The sequence below is a fragment of the Anolis sagrei genome, chromosome 11 (genome assembly GCF_037176765.1).
Source record: "Anolis sagrei isolate rAnoSag1 chromosome 11, rAnoSag1.mat, whole genome shotgun sequence".
NCBI classification, from domain to species: domain Eukaryota; kingdom Metazoa; phylum Chordata; class Lepidosauria; order Squamata; family Dactyloidae; genus Anolis; species Anolis sagrei.
In genome coordinates, this window is record NC_090031.1 from 9,433,623 (window position 1) to 9,456,554 (window position 22,932).

The window sequence follows — 22,932 nt, forward strand, 5'->3', positions numbered from 1 at the left end:
TGGAAGGGAGGACTTCTCCCCATTGTGTTTTCCTGGTGATCACCTTTTTCACAGCTCTTTTCACCCTGCCCGAAGGTTGAAATAGGGCTCAACAGACCCTTTGGCCTAGCCGTGCTTTGCATTGTGCTCCTCTCTGCATCTCGATTTATGCGTGGTAGCCTGCATATTGTCTGCTGAGATGAATGTGGCCTTATAGAGACAGGGAGAGAGGGAGAGGGAGAAACACGTACACATACATTGCATAGTTTCCCCCCTCTGGCTCTATAAATATGATGTGCCTATATTTCCCACCCAGGTGCTGAAGCCTATAAGCCGCCTTTGGGGAGTGGAGACGGCGCCCAGCCGGAGAGCAACATGGAGTACATGGAAGTCTCCCTGGATTCCTTGGATCTCCGAGTGAAGGGGATTCTATCTCCGCAATCAGAAGGTGAGTGTCAGCTTTCTAAATATGGCCATGTACCATTTTGGTTCTTTGTTTCCTTGGATCCGTTCTTTCTCCGTATTAAGAGGATGCCCCCTGGTGGCTGCTAATCGGCGAAGAAGAGAAGGAGGAGAGGCCAGGCCTCGTTGAAAGGCGAGAGGCGGAGGAGGAGGCCCAACCCGGTCGAAGGGAGAGGTCAGCAGACCGGAAAGCCTGGCCATCTCTGGCCTGGAGGCCGGAGAGGCGACCAGAGGAGGAAAACATCTCCTGTCGTCACTTTTGTTGAGTTTATTTATTTTGTATCAAAAGCATTGCATAAATTAGTAGAAAACTGATCAAAATAGAAGGAGCGCAGGCGGCTAAATATCTTTTCAAAACGAGCAACAGCAATGGCATTGTCTGTATCCTCCAATAACTCTTCCTCTGTACATGAGGCAGGGCACAGTGGACAAGCATACAGATGCAGAGTTGTCTGTTCTGCTCCACAGTCACACAAGTTATGGGATTCTTTTAGGTTTTCCCCTGACATTAAGTCCAGTCGTGTCTGACTCTGGGGTGTCGTGCTCATCTCAGTTTCTAAGCCGAAGAGCCAGCGTTGTCCGTAGACACCTCCAAGGTCATGTGGCCAGCATGACTGCATGGAGCGCATTACCTTCCCTACCTATTGATCTACTCACATCACCGTTTTGAGTCCCCCTAGGGGTGAGAAAAGCGGTATAGAAATGCAGTAAATAAATAATAATAAATAAATAATTTGCATGTTTTCGAACTGCTAGGTTGGCAGGAGCTGGGGCTGTCAGCGGAAGCTTACGCCGCTCCCTGGATTTGAACCTGCAACCTTTTGGTCAACGAGCAGCTCAATGTTTTAACCCACTGAGCCCCCGGTGGTGCAGTGGGTTAAACCCCTGTGCCGGCAGGACTGAAGACCGATGGGTCGCAGGTTTGAATCCGGGGAGAGGCGGATGAGTTCCCTCTATCAGCTCCAGCTCCTCATGCAGGGACATGTGAGAAGCCTCCCACAAGGATAGTAAAACATCAAATCATCCGGGCGTCCCCTGAGCAACATCCTTGCAGACGGCCAATTTTCTCACACCAGAAGTGACTTGCAGTTTCTCAGGTCGCTCCTGACACACACAAAAAAAAAAATAAAAAAAAATGGGGGATTCTTTTAGGTCGTGCCATTTTGCCAGGTTGTCTTTTGATCTGCTCACTCCATTCTGAGTCTGTTCAGGGACTTCCAAGTTGCCCATTCTTGGTTTGCCCCTGGAGGAAGACCCTCTCCAATGGGGGGGCATCCAGTTGGGATTTCCTGGCCTAGTTGCCCAGAGGGATACCCTTGCTGTAGCTGGGGTATAAAGCTTTCCCTTGATTTGAGTCTACTGGGAGGAGGCTGGTAGCCATGTAGTGGGTGGCTTTCGCAGTGTTCAACCTTATTTCTTTCACATTTAGCAGCAACTTCCCATCACACATCATGGATCAGAAGGGGGATCAGGGAGGACAATGCCAGATAGCTTATAGAGTTTATCAACAGGTGTAGGTTTAAGACATCCTGTGATTATTCTGCATGTTTCATTCAATGCTGTGTTCACCTGCTTTGCATGGGCAGACCTGTGCCAAACAGGGCAGGCATACTTGGCAGTTGAGTAAGACAAGGCCAGGGCTGATGTTCTTACTAATTTTGGGTCTGCACCCCATGTGCTGCCAGTAAGTTTCCGCAGGATGTTATTGCATGCAGTTACTTTGTGCTTGGTGTTCAAGCAGTGTTTCCTACATGCTAGTGTTCAATATCAGGTGACACCAAGATATTTAGGATGGAAACAGTGTTCAAGCTCTTGACCTTCCCAGGTGACTTTCAGTTTCCTGTTGGCTCAGAGTTGGAACACTTCCAGTTGCTGCACATTTCTTCTGGACCTTTGGGTGGCCAAGGCTTCTATTCTTTTCCACCCATCTCCACCTGTTTTTCTCTATCTCTTGTTGTTTATTCGCTTCTGACTCTTCATGACCTCATGGACCAGCCCACATCAGAGCTCCCTATCTCTTATATTTATATATTTCTTCTCCTTCCTTATCCATCTCTTTCCTTCTCTCTTTTCCTTATTCATCTCTCTTCCTTTTATATTCTTCTTTTCTTCTAGGTCTTTGGATAGTCAAGCTTTCTCTCTCTCTTATATTTATATATTTCTTCTCCTTTCTTATCCATCTCTCTCTCATGTTTGTATACTCCCTCCCCCCCAAACCTTTGGGTAGTCAAGGTTTCCTTCCTTCTCTGTTCTTCTCCATCCTTCTTCGTCCTTCTCCACCGGTTTGTCTCTCTCTTATATTTATATATTTCTTCTCCTTCTTTATCAATCTCTCCCTTATGTTTCTATATTTTTCTTTTAGGCCTTTGAATAGTCAAGGTTTCTTTCTCCATCCTTCTCCACCTGTTTCTCTCTCCCCTGTTTTTATATATTTCTTCTTCTTCCTTCTCTCTCTCTCTCTCTCTCTCTCTCTCTCTCTCTCATGTCTGTATGCTTTTTTTCCTGGGCTTCTGGGTAGTCAAGGTTTTCTTCCTTCTCCGTCCTTCTCCACCTTCTCTCTCTCTCTTTTGTGCATGTATATGTTCCTTCTACTTCCTTCTCCACCTGTTTCTCTCTCTTACATTTATATATTTCTTCTCCTTCCTTCTCTCTCTCTCTCTCTCTCTCTCTCTCTCTCTCTCATGTCTGTATGCCTTTTTCCTGGGCTTCTGGGTAGTCAAGGTTTCCTTCCTTCTCCGTCCTTCTCCACCTGTTTCTCTCTCTCTTTTGTGCATGTATATGTTCCTTCTCCTTCCTTCTCCACCTGTTTCTCTCTCTTACATTTATACATTTCTTCTCCTTCCTTCTCTCTCTCTCTCTCTTATGTTTTTATACTTCTTTTCTTCTAGACCTCTGGGTAGTCAAGGTTCTCCTTCCTTATCCACCTGTTTCTCTCTCTTATATTTATATATTTCTTCTCCTTTCTTCTCCTCCTCCTCCTCCTCCTCTCTCTCTCTCTCTCTCTCTCTCCTTTTCCTTCCTTATCCATCTCTCTCTATCTTATGTTTATATACTTCTTTTCTTCTAGGCCTTTGAATAGTCAAGGTTTCCTTCTCCTTCCTTATCCACCTGTTTCTCTCTCTTATATTTATATATTTCTTCTCCTTTCTTCTTCTTCTTCTCCTCCTCTCTCTCTCTCTCTCCTTTTCCTTCCTTATCCATCTCTCTCTATCTTATGTTTATATACTTCTTTTCTTCTAGGCCTTTGAATAGTCAAGGTTTCCTTCTCCTTCCTTATCCACCTGTTTCTCTCTCTTATATTTATATATTTCTTCTCCTTTCTTCTTCTTCTTCTCCTCCTCTCTCTCTCTCTCTCTCTCCTTTTCCTTCCTTATCCATCTCTCTCTATCTTATGTTTATATACTTCTTTTCTTCTAGGCCTTTGAATAGTCAAGGTTTCCTTCTCCTTCCTTATCCACCTGTTTCTCTCTCCCCTATATTTATATATTTCTTCTCCTTTCTTCTTCTTCTTCTCCTCCTCCTCTCTCTCTCTCTCTTTCTCTCATGTTTGCATGCTTTTTCCCCCTGGACGTCTGGGTAGTCAAAGTTTCCTTCCTTCTCCACCTGTTTCCCTCTCTCTCTAATATTTACATATTCCTTTTCCTTCCTTCTCTATCTTTCTCCATCCTTCTCCACCGGTTTCTCTCTCTCTTATATTTATATATTCCTTTTGCTTCCTTATCCATTTCCCTCTCTCATGTTTATATACTTTTTTTCTTCTAGGCCTTTGAATAGTCAAGGTTTCCTGCATTCTTCTCCACCTGTTTCTCTCTCTTGTACATGTATATGTTCCTTTTCCTTCTTTGTCCACCTGTTTCTCTCTCCCCTATATTTATATATTTCTTCTCCTTCTCTCTCTCTCGCTCTCTCTCTCTCATGTTCTTTTCTTCTAGACCTCTGGGTAGTCAAGGTTTCCTTCCTTCTTCATCCTTCTCCACCTGTTTCTCTCTCTCTTATATTTATACATTCATTTTCCTTCTTTCTCTATCTTTCTCCATCCTTCTCCACCTGTTTCTCTCTCTCTTATATTTATATATTCCTTTTGCTTCCTTATCCATTTCCCTCTCTCATGTTTATATACTTCTTTTCTTCTAGGCCTTTGAATAGTCAAGGTTTCCTGCATTCTTCTTCACCTGTTTCTCTCTCTTGTACATGTATATGTTCCTTCTCCTTTATCCACCTGTTTCTCCCCTATATATATATTTCTTCTCTTCCTTCCCTATCTATCTATCTATCTATCTATCTATCTATCTATCTATCATGTTTGTATGCTTTTTTTCTGGACCTCTGGATAGTGAAGGTTTCCTTCCTTCTCCATCCTTCCCTACCTGTTTCCCTCCCTCTCTTATATTTATATATTCCTTTTGCTTCCTTATCCATCTCTCTCTCTCTCTCTCTCTCTCTTATGTTTCTATCCTTTTCTTCTAGGCCTTTGAATAGTCAAGGTTTCCTTCTCCACCTGTTTCTCTCTCTTGTACATGTATATGTTCCTTCTCCTTCTTTATCCACCTCTTTCTCTCCCCCCTATATTAATATATTTCTTCTTTATCCTATTGTTTCTCTCTCTTATATTTACATATTCCTTCTCCTTCCTTATCCACCCCTCTCTCTTATGTTTGTCTACTTCCTTTTCTTCTAGACCTTTGTGTAGTCAAGGTTTCCTTCCTTCTCCATCTTTCTCCATCCTTCACCACCTGTTTCTTTCTCTCTTATATTTATATATTCCTTTTCCTTCCTTATCCACCTATCTCTCTCATGTTTGTCTACCTCGTTTTCTTCTATCTCTCCCTCTTATGTTTATATACTTTCTTCTAGGCCTTTGCATAGTCAAGGTTTCCTTCTCCATCCTTCTCCACCTGTTTCTCTCTCTTGTACATGTATATGTTCCTTCTCCTTCCTTATCCACCTGTCTCTCTCCCCTATATTTATATATTTTTTCTCCTTTATCCATTTATTTCTCTCTCTTATATTTATATCTTTCTTCTCCTTCCTTATTCATCCCTTTCTTTCTCTCATTCATATGCTTCTTTTCTTTTAGACCTTTGGGTTGTCAAGGTTTATCTTCCTTCTCCATCCTTCTTCACCTCTCTCTCTCTCGTTTATATACTTTTCTTCTAGTTCAAGGTTTCCTTCCTTCTCAATCCTTCCCCACCTATTTTTCTCTCTCTTCTATATAAATAAAAATGTAATGTTCGTTTGTGGGATTAACATAACTCAAAAACCTCTGGACGAATTGCCGCCAAATTTGGCCACAAGACACCTACTAACTCAAGGAGGGATCATCACTCAAAAAAATGATTTTGTCATTTGGGAGTTGTAGTTGCTGGGATTTATAGTTCACCTACAATCAAAGAGCATTCTGAACTCCACCAATGATGGAATTGAACCAAATGTGGCACATAGGACTCCCATGACCAATACAAAATACTAGAAGGGTTTGGTGGGCATTGACCTTGAGTTTGGGAGTTGTAGTTCACCTGCATCCAGAGGGCACTGTGGACTCAAACAATGATGGATCTGGACCAAACTTGGCACTAATATTCCATATTCCCAAATATGAACACAGATGGAGTTTGGGGGAAATAGACCTTGATGTTTGGGAGCTGCAGTTGCTGGGATTTATAGTTCACCTACAATCAAAGAGCATTCTGAACTCCACCAATGATGGAATTGAACCAAATGTGGCACATAGGACTCCCATGACCAATACAAAATACTAGAAGGGTTTGGTGGGCATTGACCTTGAGTTTGGGAGTTGTAGTTCACCTGCATCCAGAGGGCACTGTGGACTCAAACAATGATGGATCTGGACCAAACTTGGCACGAATAGTCAATATGCCCCACCAATGACAGAATTGGGGCAAACTTCCCACACAGAACCCCCACGACCAACAGAAAATACTTGAGGTCATCCAGTCCAACTCCCTTCCCCAGGGCAAGAAAACGTAATTAAAGCCCTCCTGACAAAGAGCCATCCAGCCATAGATATAGATAGATAAATATGATCTACACACACGGATATAGTATCATAGATTTGAAAGGGACCCCTAAAGAAGGGCAATTATATGTTGCATGTTCCAGAATGGGCAAACCAGACCATCTCCACATCAACACTGACAAAGAAACAACAAGAAATACTGTTTACCCACAAGTATAAAGAAATTACATATATTAGAAACAACACTTTCTCATGACTTTATTTTCCAGATCACCAGACTGGGCCACAGCAACGCATGGCAGGGGACAGCTAGTATATTTATATATTCCTTCTCCTTCCTTATCCATATCCCTCTCATGTTTATATACTTTTCTTCTAGGCCTTTGAATAGTCGAGGTTTCCTTCTCCAGCTGTGGATAGCTTTGCAGCCATTGGACAGAATGCCATTCTTCACCTGTCGCACGTGGGCTTTCCTCTCGTCATACTCGTTCTTTGCAACAGACTGCAGAAGGAGTGATCCATTTTCTTGTGATTCGCAGGTCTTTCCAACGGCCCCGAAACGGTCGAAGCGGACAGCCTTCAGGAAGTGCCTCTCTGCAGCTGCCGAATGGAGACGCCCAAAAGCCGAGAGATCACCACCTTAGCCAACAACCAGTGCATGGCGACTGAGAGCATAGACAAGGAGGTAATGGGATTTCCCTTCTCGACGTATGGTTTGTTGTAAGTCCAAGGCTGAAATTGATCTTGAGGATTCTAGCACAAAGGGTTGCAGCTGATCTTGCAAGGCTGAAGTTTGCCAACTCCTGGCTTTCTCCTTTCCCTTGCACATCACAACCATGAAAAAATACGTTGAGAGCACTTCTTCCATGGTTTCGATGCCGATGCATGAAACTCAGTTTAATTCTCAGTGCGTTAAGGTGTTCCGATCTAGTTCTATTTGACTTTGGAAAAGTTACATTTTGAGCTGTAACTGACCACTGTCCAAGCTGATGGTTGGGTTGTTGCGGGTTTTCCGGACTGTCTGACCATGTTCCAGAAGCATTCTCTCCTGACGTTTCACCCACATCTATGGCAGGCATCCTCAGAGGTTGTGAGATGTGTTGGAAACTAGGCAAATGAGGTTGATATATCTGCGGAATAATGCCCAGGGTGGGAGAAAGAACTCTTATTTGTTTATTTATTTCGCGCATTTCTACCCCGCCCTTCTCAACCCCCGAGGAGGGACTCAGGGCGGCTTACAAAAGGTACAATTCGATGCCAACACAAACAATAAGATAAAAACATATATCAACAGCAATTATAAAACAATTAAAACAGTCAATTATACATCACAATCAATAAAACTAATCTAATGCTTAACGTTCGCCAGCTCAGAATCCGTAAATTCATTTCACATTGTCAAATCCTATCAATTGTAGTCGTCATTGTCCTTTGTCTATCTGCCAGATTACCCAAAGGCCTGGTCCCATATCAATGTTTTGAGTTTCCTTTTAAAAGTGAGGAGGGATGTCGATGACCTAATTTCCCCAGGAAGTGAATTCCACAGGCGAGGGGCCACCACCGAGAAGGCCCCGCTCCTCGTCCCCACCAATCTCACTTGTGATAGAGGTGGGCCGAGAGCAGGCCCCCCCCAGAAGATCTTTAACTCCGAGGTGGGACGTAGAAAGAGATGCGTTCGGACAGATACGCTGGGCCAGAACCGTATAGGGTTTTGTAGGTCAAAACCAGCACTTTGAATGGTGCTCGGAACTGGCAGCCAGTGGAGCTGACATAACAGAGGGGTATGCTCCCTGTATGACACTCCGGTGAGTAATCTGGCTGCCGCCCAGTGGACTAATTGAAGTTTCCGAACAGTCTTCAAAGGCAACCCCACGTAGAGTGCGTTGCAGTAATCTATTCGGGATGTAACAAGAGCGTGGACCACTGTGGCCAGATCTTGTCTGCTTGAGGCAAGTGTTAAGGTTGCATTTGGCCACCATATTATTATTATTATTATTATTATTATTATTATTATTATTGTCTGTTGGAAGCAAGTGTGAATGTTGCCGTGGCCACTTTGATTAGCATTTAATGGCTTTGCAGCTTCAAAGCCTGGCTGCTTCCCAAACTCAAGGTCAATGCCCACCAAACCCAGTATTTTCTGTTGGTTGTGTGCAACAGAAAGTACTGTGTGCCAAGTGTTCGTGCCAAGTTCGGTCCAGACCCACCATTGATCGAGTCCACAGTGCTCTCTGGAGATAGGTGAACTACAACTCCCAAACTCAAAGCCAATACTCACCAAACGCTTCCAGTATTTTCTGTTGGTCACGTGCAACAGAAAATGCTGTGTGCCAAGTTTGGTCCAGACCCATCATTGATCAAGTCCACAGTGGTCTCTGGAGATAGGTGAACTACAGCTCCCAAACTCAAAGTCAATGCCCACCAAACCCTTCCAGTATTTTCTGTTGGTCATGTGCAACAGAAAATACTGTGTGCCAGTTGTTCGTGCCAAGTTTGGTCCAGACCCATCATTGATCGAGTCCACAGTGGTCTCTGGAGATAGGTGAACTACAACTTCCAAACTCAAAGTCAATGCCCACCAAACCCTTCCAGTATTTTCTGTTGGTCATGTGCAACAGAAAATACTGTGTGCCAAGTGTTCGTGCCAAGTTTGGTCCAGACCCATCATTGATCGAGTCCACAGTGGTCTCTGGAGATAGGTGAACTACAACTTCCAAACTCAAAGTCAATGCCCACCAAACCCTTCCAGTATTTTCTGTTGGTCATGTGCAACAGAAAATACTGTGTGCCAAGTGTTCGTGCCAAGTTTGGTCCAGACCCATCATTGATCGAGTCCACAGTGCTCTCTGGAGATAGGTGAACTACAACTTCCAAACTCAAAGTCAATGCCCACCAAACCCTTCCAGTATTTTCTGTTGGTCATGTGCAACAGAAAATACTGTGTGCCAGTTGTTCGTGCCAAGTTTGGTCCAGACCCATCATTGAACGAGTCCACAATGCTCTCTGGAGATAGGTGAACTACAACTCCCAAACTCAAGGTCAATGCCCACCAAACCCTTCCAGTATTTTCTGTTGTGTGCAACAGAAAATACTGTGTGCCAAGTGTTCGTGACAAGTTTGGTCCAGACCCATCATTGATCGAGTCCACAGTGCTCTCTGGAGATAGGTGAACTACAACTTCCAAACTCAAAGTCAATGCCCACCAAACCCTTCCAGTATTTTATTTTGGTAATGGGAGTTCTATGTGCCAAATTTAGTTCAATTCCATCATTGGTGGAGTTCAGAATGCTCTTTGATTGTAGGGGAACTATAAATCCCAGCAATTCCAACTCTGAAATGACAAAATCAATCCACCCCAACATCACCAGTATGCAAATCAGGGTGTATCGGGTATTTGTGCCATGTTTTGGTCCATTGAATGAAAATACATCATGCATATCGGATATTTACATTACGATTCATAACAGTAGCAAAATTACAGTTATGGAGCAACCACGAAAATAATGTTATGGTTGGGGGTCACCACAACATGAGGAACTGTATTAAGGGGTCGCGGCATTAGGAAGGTTGCGAAACACTGGCCTAAGGAGGAAAACCCACAAGGGTCTGGGCATCCATGACTCGGGTGAGGAATGGAGTGGAGCACCCGGTTTGATCTTCTTTTTTGACCTTCTTTTATCATCCCCCGGCAGTAAAAGCATCCGCCGGTTATCTGCTGACCACAGGCACTCATTAGAGCTTGGCGGGTCCATCAGCGGCTAATTGAAAAACGATGGGGGTGTCGGGGAAAGCTGCTGGCGCGAAACAGCATCTAATGGAGGGATGGCAGCAGAGGAGGCACCAAGACGAAAGGAAAGAACAGAGACTGACCCATGGCCTCAGGCCATAATCTCTCTCTCTCTCTCTCTCTCTCTATATATATCTATATAAATAAAAATGTAATGTTCGTTCGTGGGATTAACAGAACTCAAAAACAACTAGACGAATTGACACCAAATTTGGACACAAGACACCTAACAACCCAATGTATGTCCTTCACTCTTGATTTTGTCATTTGGGAGTTGTAGATGCTGGGATTTATAGTTCACCTACAACCAAAGAGCATTCCGAACTCTATCAACGATGGAATTGAACCAAATTTGGCACACAGAACTCCCTTGACCAACAGAAAATACTGGGTTTGGTGGGCATTGACCTTGAGTTTGGGAGTTGTCGTTCACCTACATCCAGAGAGCACTGTGGACTCAAACAATGATGGATCTGGACCAAACTTGGCACGAATATTCCATATGTCCAAATATGAATTTGGGGGAAATGGACCTTGACATTGGGGAGTTGTAGTTACTGGGATTTATAGTTCACCTACAATCAAAGAGCATTGTGAACCACACCAGTGAGAGGATTGGGCCAAACTTTCCACAGAGAACTCCCATGACCAACAGAAAATACTTAAGGACATCCAGTCCAACTCCCTTCACTAGGGCAAGAAAATCTTGAGTTTGGGAGTTGTAGTTCACCTACGTCTAGAGACCACTGTGGACTCAAACAATGATGGATCTGGACCAAACTTGGCACGAATAGTCAGTATGCCCCACCAATGACAGAATTGGGGCAAACTTCCCACACAGAACCCCTACAACCAACAGAAAATACTTGAGATCATCCAGTCCAACTCCCTTCACTAGGGCAAGAAAATCTAATCAAAGCCCTCCTGACAAAGAGCCATCCAGCCATAGATATAGATAGATATATACTATTCACACACTCAGAGAGAGATATAGTATCATAGATTTGAAAGGGGCTCCTAAAGAAGGACAATAATATGTTGCATGTTCCAGAGGAGGCAAACCACATCAACAATGACAAAGAAATACGAAGAAATACTGTTTACCCACAAGCATAAATAAATTACATATATTAGAAACCAACACTTTCTCATTACTTTATTTTCCAGATAACTAGACAGGGCCACAGCAACGCGTGGCAGGGAACAGCTAGTATATCTATATAAATAAAAATGTAATGTTCCTTTGTGGGATTAACAGAACTCAAAAACCACTGGACGAATTGACACTAAATTTGGACACAATACACCTAACAACCCAATGTATATCCTTCAATACAAAAAATGGATTTTGTCGATTGGGAGTTGTAGTTGCTGGGATTTACCTTGAATTTTGGAGTTGTAGTTCACCTACATCCAGAGAGCACTGGGGACACAAACAATGATGGATCTGGACCAAATTTGGTACGAATACTCAATACACAAATATGAACACAGATGGAGTTTGGGGGAAATAGACGTTGATATTTGGGAGTTGTAGTTGCTGGGATTTATAGTTCAGAGAACACTGGGGACTCAGATAATGATTTGGACCAAACTTGGCACAAATACTCAATAAGTCCAAATGTGAACACTGGTGGCGTTTGAGGAAAATAGACCCTGACATTTGGGAGTTGTAGTTGCTGGGATTTATAGTTCACCTACAATCAAAGAGCATTCTGAACTCCACCAACGTTGGAATTGAACCAAACTTCCCACACAGAACTCCCACAACCAACAGAAAATACTGGAAGGGTTTGGTGGGCATTGACCTTAAATTTTGGAGTTGTAGTTCACCTACTTCCAGAGTGCACTGTACTGCTTCAGAAATACAGATAGATGTGACCTATCTCTGCCATTCTGGAAGTATGCCTTTTGCTTTGAAACCACAGCATTTCTACAGTGCTGTGAAGCATCGCTAAGGCTGTGTGTTTGGCTGCAAAAAAGGCCACGGTTTCTCCAGGGCCATCCATGAAATTGCTCTTGGTGTGTATGTGTTCAGAAGACTCCCTCTCTCATATTCTTCTTGATCCAAGAGCGGTGTTTTCTTTTTCCTTATTTCCTTCTCCAGCTGAGTCGGTGCACCAACCGCGTGCTGAAATACGAGCTGATGCGCCCCTCGAACAAAGTCCAGCTCCTGGTTCTGTGCGAGGACCACAGAGGGAGAATGGTGAAGCATCAGTGCTGCCCCGGTTGCGGCTTCTTTTGTGCAGCGGTAAGCCTTTCAGGCTGCATGTCTGTGTTTGTGGGAGGGAAGGAAAGAAGGAAAGAGAAAAGGAAGGATGGAAGCAAAAAGCAAAGGAAGGAAAGAGGTAGAGAAGGAGGAAAGGAGAGAAAGAGGGAAGGAATGAAAGAAGGAAAGAGGGAAGGATGAAAGCTAAAAGCGAAGGAAGGAAAGAAAGAGGTAGAGAAGGAAAAACAGAGAGAAAAAGGAAGGAAAAGAAAAAGGGGGAAGGAGGTAGAGGTAGAGAAGGGAGGAAAGAGAGAAGGAAAGAAAAAAAGGAAAGGAAGAAAGAGGGAGCGAAGGAAGGAGGGAAAGGAGAGAAAGTGGGAGGGAAGGAAAGAAGGAAAGAAAGATGGAAGGATGGAAGCAAAAAGTGAAGGAAGGAAGGAAAGAAAGAAGTAGAGAAGGAATAAAGGAGAGAAAGAGGAAGGAAAAGAAAAAGGGGGAAGGAAAGAAAGGGGTAGAGTAGGAAGGAAAGAGAGAAGGAAAGAAAAAAGGAAAGGAAGGAAGGAGGGAGTGAATGAATGAAGAAGAGAAAGAGGGAGGGAAGGAAAGAGAAGGAAGGATGGAAGCAAAAAGCAAAGGAAGGAAAGAAAGAGGGAGGGAAGGAAGGAAAGAGGGAAGGAAAGGAAAAAGGAAAGGAAGGAAAGAGGGAAGGAAGGAAGGCAAAAAGCGAAGGAAGGAAAGAGGTAGAAAAAGAGCAAATGAGAGAAAGAGGGAGGGAAGAAAGAAAGGAAAGAAGGAAACAGAGAAGGAAAGATGGAAACAAAAAGTGAAGGAAGGAAGGAAAGCGGTAGAGAAGGAAGAAAGGAGAGAAAGAGGGACAGAAAGAAGGAAGGAAGGAAAGAAAGAGAGAAGGAAGGATGGAAGCAAAAAGTGAAGGAAGGAAAGAGGTAGAGAAGGAAGAAAGAGAAAGAGGGAGGGAAGGATAGAAAGAAAGAAAGAAAGAGAGAAGGAACGATGGAAGCAAAAAGCAAAGGAAGGAAAGAGGTAGAGAAGGAAGAAAGGAAAGAAAGGGAAAGAAAAGAAAAAGGGGGAGAAGGAAAGAGGTAGAGAAGGAAGGAAGGAGAGAAGGAAAGAAGAAAAAGGAAGGAAAGAAGGAAAGAGGGAGCGAAGGAAGGAGAGAAAGAAGGAGAGAAAGAGGGAGGGAAGGGTTGGCCACAGCAACGCATGGCAGGTACAGCTAGTGAATACATAAATACATAAACAAGAGTAGCCAGTGGGAAGGAGTGATGGGAACGGCAATCCTATGAAACCGTCATCTTCTGCAGGGCACCTTCATGGAGTGCCAGCCGGAGAGCAGCATCTCGCACCGGTTCCACCGGGACTGTGCCTCCCAGGTCAAAGGCATGAGCTACTGCCCACACTGCGGAGAGGAGGCCTCCAAGGCCAAAGAAGTGACGGTCGCAAAAGCGGACACCACGTCCACGCTCCCGCAGAGCTGCGAGCAGAAGAAACCCAGCGTTTCAGAGGGCAGGGCGGACACAACAACGGGAAGGCAAGTTTCGAGGGTTGGTGACACTGCGCAACTACGGAAGCCCTGCTCCCCTCACCCATGATGCAAATCCTCCCACAAAAAAACTGGGAAAATGGATTGACTCAAATATAAGCCGAGGGTGGGAAATGCAGCAGCTATGGGTAAATTTCAAAATAAAAATAGATACCAATAAAATTATATTAATTTGGGCATCAGTAGGTTAAATGTTTTTGAATATTTACATAAAACTGTAATTCAAGATAAGACTGTCCAACTCTGATTAAACCATTATTCTAACCTTCTTCAATGTAAATATGCTTACATGTCCTCCAATAATAATAAGTAGAGTACAATAATAATAATAATAATAATAGAGTAAAATAATGTAATGTAATAATAACACTAATCATAGAGTAAAATAATAAATGTGATAAAAATAATAGAGTAAAGTAATGTAAATGTAATAATAATAATACATCGACTAAAATAATAACTGTAATAATAATAGAGTGAAATAATGTAGTGTAATAATAGTAATCATAGAGTAAAATAATAAATTAATAAAAATAATTAAGTAATGTAAATGTAATAATACATTGACTAAAACAGTAACTGTAATAATAATTAGAGTAAAATAATAAATGTAGTAATAATAATACATCGAGTAAAATAATAAATCTAATAAAATAATAGAGTAAAATAATGTAAATGTAATAATAATAACTATTATTATAAATAGAATAATAAATGTAATAAAAATAATAGAGTAAAGCAATGTAAATATAATAATAATAATAATAATGCATCGACTAAAACAATAACTGTAATAATAATAGAGTAAAATAATGTAATTTAATAATAACAGTAATCATAGAGTAAAATAATAACTGTAATAAGAATAATAGAGTAAAGTAATGTAAATGTGATAATAATAATACATCGACTAAAACAATAACTGTAATAATAATAGAGTAAAATAATGTAATGTAATAATAACAGTAATCATAGAGTAAAATAATAACTGTAATAAGAATAATAGAGTAAAGTAATATAAATGTAATAATAATACATCGACTAAAACAATAACTATAATAATAATAATAGAGTAAAATAATGTAATGTAATAATAACAGTAATCATAGAGTAAAATAATAACTGTAATAAAAATAATAGAGTAAATTAATATAAATGTAATAATAATACATCGACTAAAATAATAACTATAATAATAATAATAGAGTAAAATAATGTAATGTAATTATAACAGTAATCATAGAGTAAAATAATAACTGTAATAAGAATAATAGAGTAAAGTAATATAAATGTAATAATAATACATCGACTAAAACAATAACTATAATAATAATAATAGAGTAAAATAATGTAATGTAATAATAACAGTAATCATAGAGTAAAATAATAACTGTAATAAAAATAATAGAGTAAATTAATATAAATGTAATAATAATACATCGACTAAAACAATAACTATAATAATAATAATAGAGTAAAATAATGTAATGTAATAATAACAGTAATCATAGAGTAAAATAATAACTGTAATAAAAATAATAGAGTAAAGTAATGTAAATGTAATAATAATAATACATCGACTAAAACAATAACTATAATAATAATAATAGAGTAAAATAATATAATGTAATAATAACAGTAATCATAGAGTAAAATAATAACTGTAATAAAAAGAATAAAGTAATGTAAATGTAATAATAAGAATACATCGAGTAAAATAATAGATGTAATAAAATAATAAAGTAGTGTCAATGTAATAATAATAATAATTATTATTATTATAATTATTATAAATAGAATAAAATAATAACTAATAAAAATAACAGAGCAAAATAATAAATAACCTTAACTCAAGTATAAGCCGGGGGGGGGGGGGGGGGCGGTTCAGCCTAAACAAGGGCTGAAAAACTTGGCTTATACTCCATTATATATGGTTTTTCTCTGTATAGGTAACACTGGCCATCTTTCATATAATCAACAGTCCATAATCTAAAGCATCTCTCTGTTCTGAGAGTCTAATAGAGTCTCTATCTAGTATGAAAGTCCAGTGGAGTCTCTAAGTGTACTGTTCCTATTCTAGTCTAAAGCAAACTATTTCTAAAATGGAGTCTGAGTCCTGAACGAGCCCAGTTCTGATCACATGCTCTGCAGCCCCCCCTACAACATAGAGTTAAGGTAAAATCGTATACCAATACACCTCTACAATAAGCAATCTGAATGATATACATAACAACTAACTAGTGGAGGCTTGAAGAAGGTTGCTATTTCCAACAGTTGCATTGGGCAGCAGAAGCTTGAGGGAAAGATTCAGGGAAATGGTGCCTCAGCCTGAAGTTTCAACTCTGGTTCTTGTTTGAAACCATTTTGGTGTGGGAGTTAATAACAGTTTCTTGTTGGAAACATCCGAAGATCATCTATGACACTTCTGAGAACTAGTTTTGCCTCCATAGCAAACGTCATGTGTCTTTGCTTGAGTGGAGATAGGACGTCTATATTGGTGTGTGTCTTATTTATCCCTCTATCTCTATCTGTTTGGGTTGTTCTTGCCACAGTGGGACGGTCACGCAAACATCCGAAGAAGTCAGGCTGGAGAATTCCTCTTCGGAGGGGTTTGACTTGGCTGGGACGTCTTCCTTTCCCAAACCTGCCCCGCCTGGTCTGCCCCAAGGGCCGGTCAAAGAAACCTTGGAAAGCGCCTTGATTGCCCTGGATTCGGAAAAGTAAGCATACAAGCTTAAGGGAGTAGTTGGGAGAAAGAACTCTTGTCTGTTGGAGGCAAGTGTGAATGTTGCAATTGGCCACCTTGAGTAGCATTGAATAGCCTTGCAGCTTCAAAGCCTGGCTGCTTTCTGCCTGGGGGAATCCTTTGTTGGGAGGTGTTCCGGACAGGAAACAATCAGGGCCAGCTAACACCTCTCAACTAAGGATTCCTCCAGGCAGGAAGCAAAAAAACTAGAACAAAGAAAAGCTTATGGCGTAATAATAATAATAATAATAATAATTATTATTATTTTAATTTAAAGATCGAACTGCAAAGACTCTGGCGCAAGCCAGTCAAGGTGGTCCCAGTCGTGATCGGCACACTGGGTGCAGTGCCTAAAGACCTTGGCCTGCACTTAAACACAATCGGCACTGACAAAGTTACCATCTGCCAGCTGCAAAAGGCCACCTTACTGGGATCTGCACGCATTATTTGCTGATACATCACACAGTCCTAGACACTTGGGAAGTGTCTGACGTGTGATCCAATACAACAGCCAGCAGAGTGTCTGCTGTGGACTCATCTTGTTGTGTTTCTAATAATAATAATAATAATAATAATAATAATAATAACTGTTCGACTTGTGATCTTGTGATACGAAATCCAGGATATAGATCTCGTTTGCTGTGACATACTGTGTTTTTGTGTCAGTAAAATAATAATAATAATAATAATAATAATAATAATAATAATACATCACACAATCCTAAACACTTGGGAAGTGTTTGACTTGTGATTTTGTGATACGAAATCCAGCATATAGATCTTGTTTGCTGTGACATACTGTGTTTTTGTGTCAGTAACATAATAATAATAATAATAATAATAATAATAATAATAATAATACATCACACAATCCTAAACACTTGGGAAGTGTTCGACTTGTGATTTTGTGATACAAAATCCAGCATATAGGTCTTGTTTGCTGTGACATACTGTGTTTTTGTGTCAGTAACATAATAATAATAATAATAATAATAATAATAATAATAATACATCACACAATCCTAAACACTTGGGAAGTGTTTGACTTGTGATTTTGTGATACGAAATCCAGCATATAGGTCTTGTTTGCTGTGACATACTGTGTTTTTGTGTCAGTATAATAATAATAATAAATGGAAATACATCACATAGTCCTAGACGCTTGGGAAGTGTTCGACTTGTGATTTTGTGATACAGTTTTCACATGTTCATGTTTGATGTTGTCCAGCTGTGGTATGCCCAGATATTTATAGGCCTCTGGCTGGTCACACTTGATTGTTTGCCCATTGGGCATATTTATGCCCTCACTTTCAATGATTTTTCCCTTCTTCGGTGCCGCTGTCGAGCATTTGTCCAACCAAACTTCATGTTGATATCCGTACTAAAGATTCAGACAATGTTAGTCAGAGACTGGATTTCAGTTTCGGTTTTCCCATACAGCTTCAGGTCATCCATGTACAGCATGTGAGATCCCTGAGACGTTTGATAGCCGAGGTTTGTTTTTTGTAAGATTGTTGACAGAGGGATCATGGCAATGATGAAAAGCAGTGGGGACAATGAGTCTCCCTGGAAAATTCCTCTTCTGATGTTGGCACTTTGTCGTGGTGGGGGACTTAGCTTCTCCAAGGATGCTGAGAGCTGTGCTGGTAGTAGTGTAACTACCAGCAGGTTTAACCAAGCCAGAGAGGTCTCAGCTGAGGAGTGGAACCAAGAGCACCTCACCCATTAGCATTATGGAGAAGCAAACCAAAACGAAGTCTATACTGGTTCGGTCGTTGCCCAGGATAAAAAGGACCGTGGAGGATGCTGCTGATTCTGGACATCCATCGACAAGTGGGCTACAGAATCAAAATACAAATGAACAATCACAAAAGCGGCAGAAATATACAATGCCAGAAAACAGCACAATTATTATTATTATTATTATTATTATTATTATTATTATTTGTTATGATTATTGCTGTTCCACTAAGTAATTGCCCTCTTTTCTCCTCCGCCAGGCCCAAGAAATTGCGGTTTCACTCCAAACAGCTGTATTTCTCTGCCAGACAAGGGGAGTTGCAAAAGGTGCTCCTTATGCTGGGTGAGTCATTTCCCTCCTCCTCCTCTTCCTCTTCCCAACAGATATCTCTCCGTCAAAGGGAGGAAGGAGTTTTGTTTGAACATGACCCTAGAATCATAGAATCAAAGAGTTGGAAGAGACCTCATGGGCCATCCAGTCCAACCCCCTGCCAAGAAGCAGGAATATTGCATTCAAATCACCCCTGACAAATGGCCATCCAGCCTCTGCTTAAAAGCTTCCAAAGAAGGAGCCTCCACCACACTCCGGGGCAGAGAGTTCCACTGCTGAACAGCTCTCACAGTCAGGAAGTTCTTCCTCATGTTCAGGTGGAATCTCCTCTCTTGTAGTTTGAAGCCATTGTTCCGCGTCCTAGTCTCCAAGGAAGCAGAAGACAAGCTTGCTCCCTCCTCCCTGTGGCTTCCTCTCACATATTTATACATGGCTATCATATCTCCTCTCAGCCTTCTCTTCTTCAGGCTAAACATGCCCAGTTCCCTAAGCCGCTCCTCATAGGGCTTGTTCTCCAGACCCTTGATCATTTTAGTCGCCCTCACATTCCCTGATTGACTCTGTAGTGAATATGGTTGGGAAAAGAACATTTGGTCCGAAACTCCCCTCTGTTTGATGGAACACTGATCAGCCTGAAACATAATGAAAAACAACAGGGCCTAGGGATGTGAGGCTACCGTTAGAAACTTCAGTTAGTTCAAAACATGGCCGCCAGACTGGTTAGTGGTACATCTAGGAGTGATCGTATTATAACAACATTACAATCACTCCGCTGGCTGCAAAGTAGTTTCCAGGCATGGCATGGAAACTAAAGGATCACAACTCCTTTCAAAGTAAGGATCGCACAATTAAACAGGAAATAACACTTTCAGACCAGGAACAGAACATTTTTATTTATTTATTTATTTATTTCGAGGTTTTATATACCAACCCTCTCACCTTCAAAGAGGGATTCGGACCGGTTCACAACATGTGTTAACATACAAAAAATATACAATAACAGCACAATGCCACTTCATTACACGATTAAAATATCAGCACCATACACATTAAAACATTATCATCCCAGTTAAAAGAGCCAAATCGTCCAACACCATCACAATACCATTCATCATCCTCCTTTCATGTGGGCAAAGAATTAAATCAGTTGTCAAATGCCGCGTTCCACAACCAGGTCTTTGTTAGTTTCCTGAACGTCATGAGGGAGGGGGCAGTTCTGATCTCTAATGGCAGGGAGTTCCAAAGTCGAGGGGCCACCATTGAGAAGGCCCTGTCCCTCGTCCCCACCAGCCGTGCTTGTGCAGGCGGAGGGACCGAGAGCAGGGCCCCTCCAGACGATCTTAGTGGTCTTGATGGTTCGTAGGGGAGAATATGTTCGGAGAGGTAAACAGGGCCGGAGTCGCTTAGGGCTTTATAGGTTAACACCAGCACTTTGAATTGTGCTCGGAAGCTAATCGACAGCCAGTGGAGCTGGCGTAACAGCGGAGTGGTGTGCTCCCTGTACCCCGCACCCGTTAGTAATCTGGCTGCCGCGCGTTGTACTTGCTGCAGCTTCCGGGCAGTCTTCAGAGGCAACCCCACGTAGAGAGCGTTGCAGTAATCTAAGCGGGATGTAACCAAAGCGTGTACTACCGTGGCCAAGTCAGCCTTCCCAAGGTACGGACGCAGCTGGCGCACAAGTTTTAATTGTGCGAATGCTCCCCTGACCACCACTGAAACCTGGGGTTCCAGGCTCAGCGATGAGTCCAGGAGAACTCCCAGACTGCGTACCTGTGTTTTTAGGGGGAGTGTGACCCCGTCCAGCACAGGCTGTAACCCCGTACCTTGTTCGGTCTTACAAATTTTATTACATAGTGTTACATAGTGCTTGTCCACTATGCCCTGCCTCATGTACAGAGGAAGAATTGTTGGAGGCTACAGACAACGCCATTGCTGTTGCCCGTTTTTGGTCCGAAAATATTTAGCCGCCTGCGCTCCTTCTATTTTTATCAGTTTTATACTAATTTATGCAATGCTTTTGATACTAAATAAATAAATAGTGTCATCTGTCCCATATATTGAGCCATGTACTCTCATCTGCTAGGATCAGGCAGTCAACTATAAAGTTTCCCTTTTGGATTTCTGTCTTTCTCTTTCTCAGTGGATGGGATCGATCCCAACTTCAAGATGGAGCACCAGAATAAGAGAACTCCTCTCCACGCCGCTGCAGAGTCTGGACATGTGGACGTGTGCCATATGCTCATTCAGGTCTGTCCCACGTTGGTTTTATGTTAGTAAAATAAATGGGAGTTTGGTAATGGGGTTGCTGTGATTTTTCTGGACGGTCTGGCCATGTTCCAGAAGCATTCTCTCCTGACGTTTTGCCCACATCTATGGCAGGGCATCCTCCGAGGTTGTGAGATCTGTTGCCAACGGGGTTTATATATCTGTAGAATGATGTCCAGAGTGGGAGAAAAACTCTTTTTCCCCAGAGTATGTTTCCTTACCTGTATGAAGGCCTATATTTATGACCCCGGTCCTTTATGAGTTTCTCCCACACAAACAATCTGCTCCATCCCTATCTCATCCTGATTTTAGTATTTGAATGGCCTTGCAGCTTCAAATCCTGGCTGCTTCCTGTCTGGGGAATCCTTTGTTGGGAGGTGTTAGCTGGCCCTGATTGTTTCCTGTCTGGAATTCCCCTGTTTTCTGAATGTGGCTCTTTATTTACTGTCCTGAGTCTGGTGTTTGTTTGTTTTTAAAATACTGGTAGCCAGATTTTGTTTGTTTTCATGGTTTCCCCATTTCTGTTGACATTGCCTACATGCTTGTGGATTTCAATGGCTTCTCTGTGTGGTCTGACTTGGTGGTTGTGAGAGTGGTCCATCATTGCTGTGTTCTCAAAATAATAATATGCTGTGTCCAGGTTGGTTCATCAGGTGCTCTGCTATGGCTAACTTCTCTGGTTGAAGCACCTGATGAACCAACCTGGACACAGCATATTATTATTTGGAGAACCCAGCAATGCTGGACCACTCTAAGCACCACCAGGTCTCTTCCAAATGTATGATTCCATGACTATGCAAGGAGTAACGGTTGCTCTTGTTTCTGTGTGTTTCTCTGCATCTTGGCACAGGCTGGTGCTAACATCGACACATGCTCTCAGGATCAGAGGACCCCGCTGATGGAGGCGGCAGAGAACAACCATCTGGAAACTGTGAAATACCTCATCAAGGCGGGAGCGTTAGTCGATCCCAAGGTAGGGATATCCTTTTGTAGGGATATCGACCCGATCTGTCTTTACCACTCCTCTTGCACAGCAGAAATGGAAGAATTTTACGTTGGAAAATGCCAGCTAGCATATAAAGACTATCAACAGGTGTAGGTTTGAGACATCCTGTGATTATTCTGCATCTCTCATTCAATGCTATATTCACTTGCTTTACGTTGGGCAATGCCAGCTAGCATATAGAGTCTATCAACAGGTTTAGGTTTGAGACCTCCTGTGATTATTCTGCATCTGTCATTCACTGCTAAATTCGCCTGCTTTACGTTGGGCAATGCCAGCTAGCATATAGAGTCTATCAACAGGTGTAGGTTTGAGACATCCTGTGATTATTCTGCATCTCTCATTCAGTGCTATATTCACCTGCTTTACGTTGGGCAATGCCAGCTAGCATATAAAGTCTATCAACAGGTGTAGGTTTGAAACATGCTGTGATTATTCTGCATGTCTCATTCAGTGCTATATTCACCTGCTTTACGTTGGGCAATGCCAGCTAGCATATAGAGTCTATCAACAGGTGTAGGTTTGAGACATCCTGTGATTATTCTGCATCTCTCATTCAATGCTATATTCACTTGCTTTACGTTGGGCAATGCCAGCTAGCATATAGAGTCTATCAACAGGTCTAGGTTTGAGACTTCCCGTGATTATTCTGCATCTCTCATTCAGTGTTATATTCACCTGCTTTACGTTGGGCAATGCCAGCTAGCTTATAGAGTCTATCAACAGGTGTAGGTTTGAGACATCCTGTGATTATTCTGAATGTCTCATTCAATGCTATATTCACTTGCTTTACGTTGGGCAATGCCAGCTAGCATATAGAGTCTATCAACAGGTGTAGGTTTGAAACATCCTGTGATTATTCTGCATCTCTC

General features: G+C 41.8%; 1 protein-coding gene across 12 annotated transcripts in view; it reads left to right on the forward strand.

Annotated features, from left to right (window-relative positions):
- EHMT1 (euchromatic histone lysine methyltransferase 1) overlaps window positions 1-22,932 on the forward strand; it is a 165,307-nt gene that overhangs the window by 99,587 nt on the left and 42,788 nt on the right. For all 12 annotated transcript variants that reach the window (XM_067471857.1, XM_067471866.1, XM_067471858.1 and 9 more), the window contains 8 exons: window positions 296-427; window positions 6,958-7,103; window positions 12,313-12,456; window positions 13,737-13,963; window positions 16,528-16,695; window positions 18,722-18,804; window positions 20,933-21,039; window positions 21,908-22,030. In XM_067471857.1, the coding sequence (XP_067327958.1) occupies window positions 296-427; window positions 6,958-7,103; window positions 12,313-12,456; window positions 13,737-13,963; window positions 16,528-16,695; window positions 18,722-18,804; window positions 20,933-21,039; window positions 21,908-22,030 (1,130 nt within the window). The remainder of the gene's footprint in view (window positions 1-295; window positions 428-6,957; window positions 7,104-12,312; window positions 12,457-13,736; window positions 13,964-16,527; window positions 16,696-18,721; window positions 18,805-20,932; window positions 21,040-21,907; window positions 22,031-22,932) is intronic.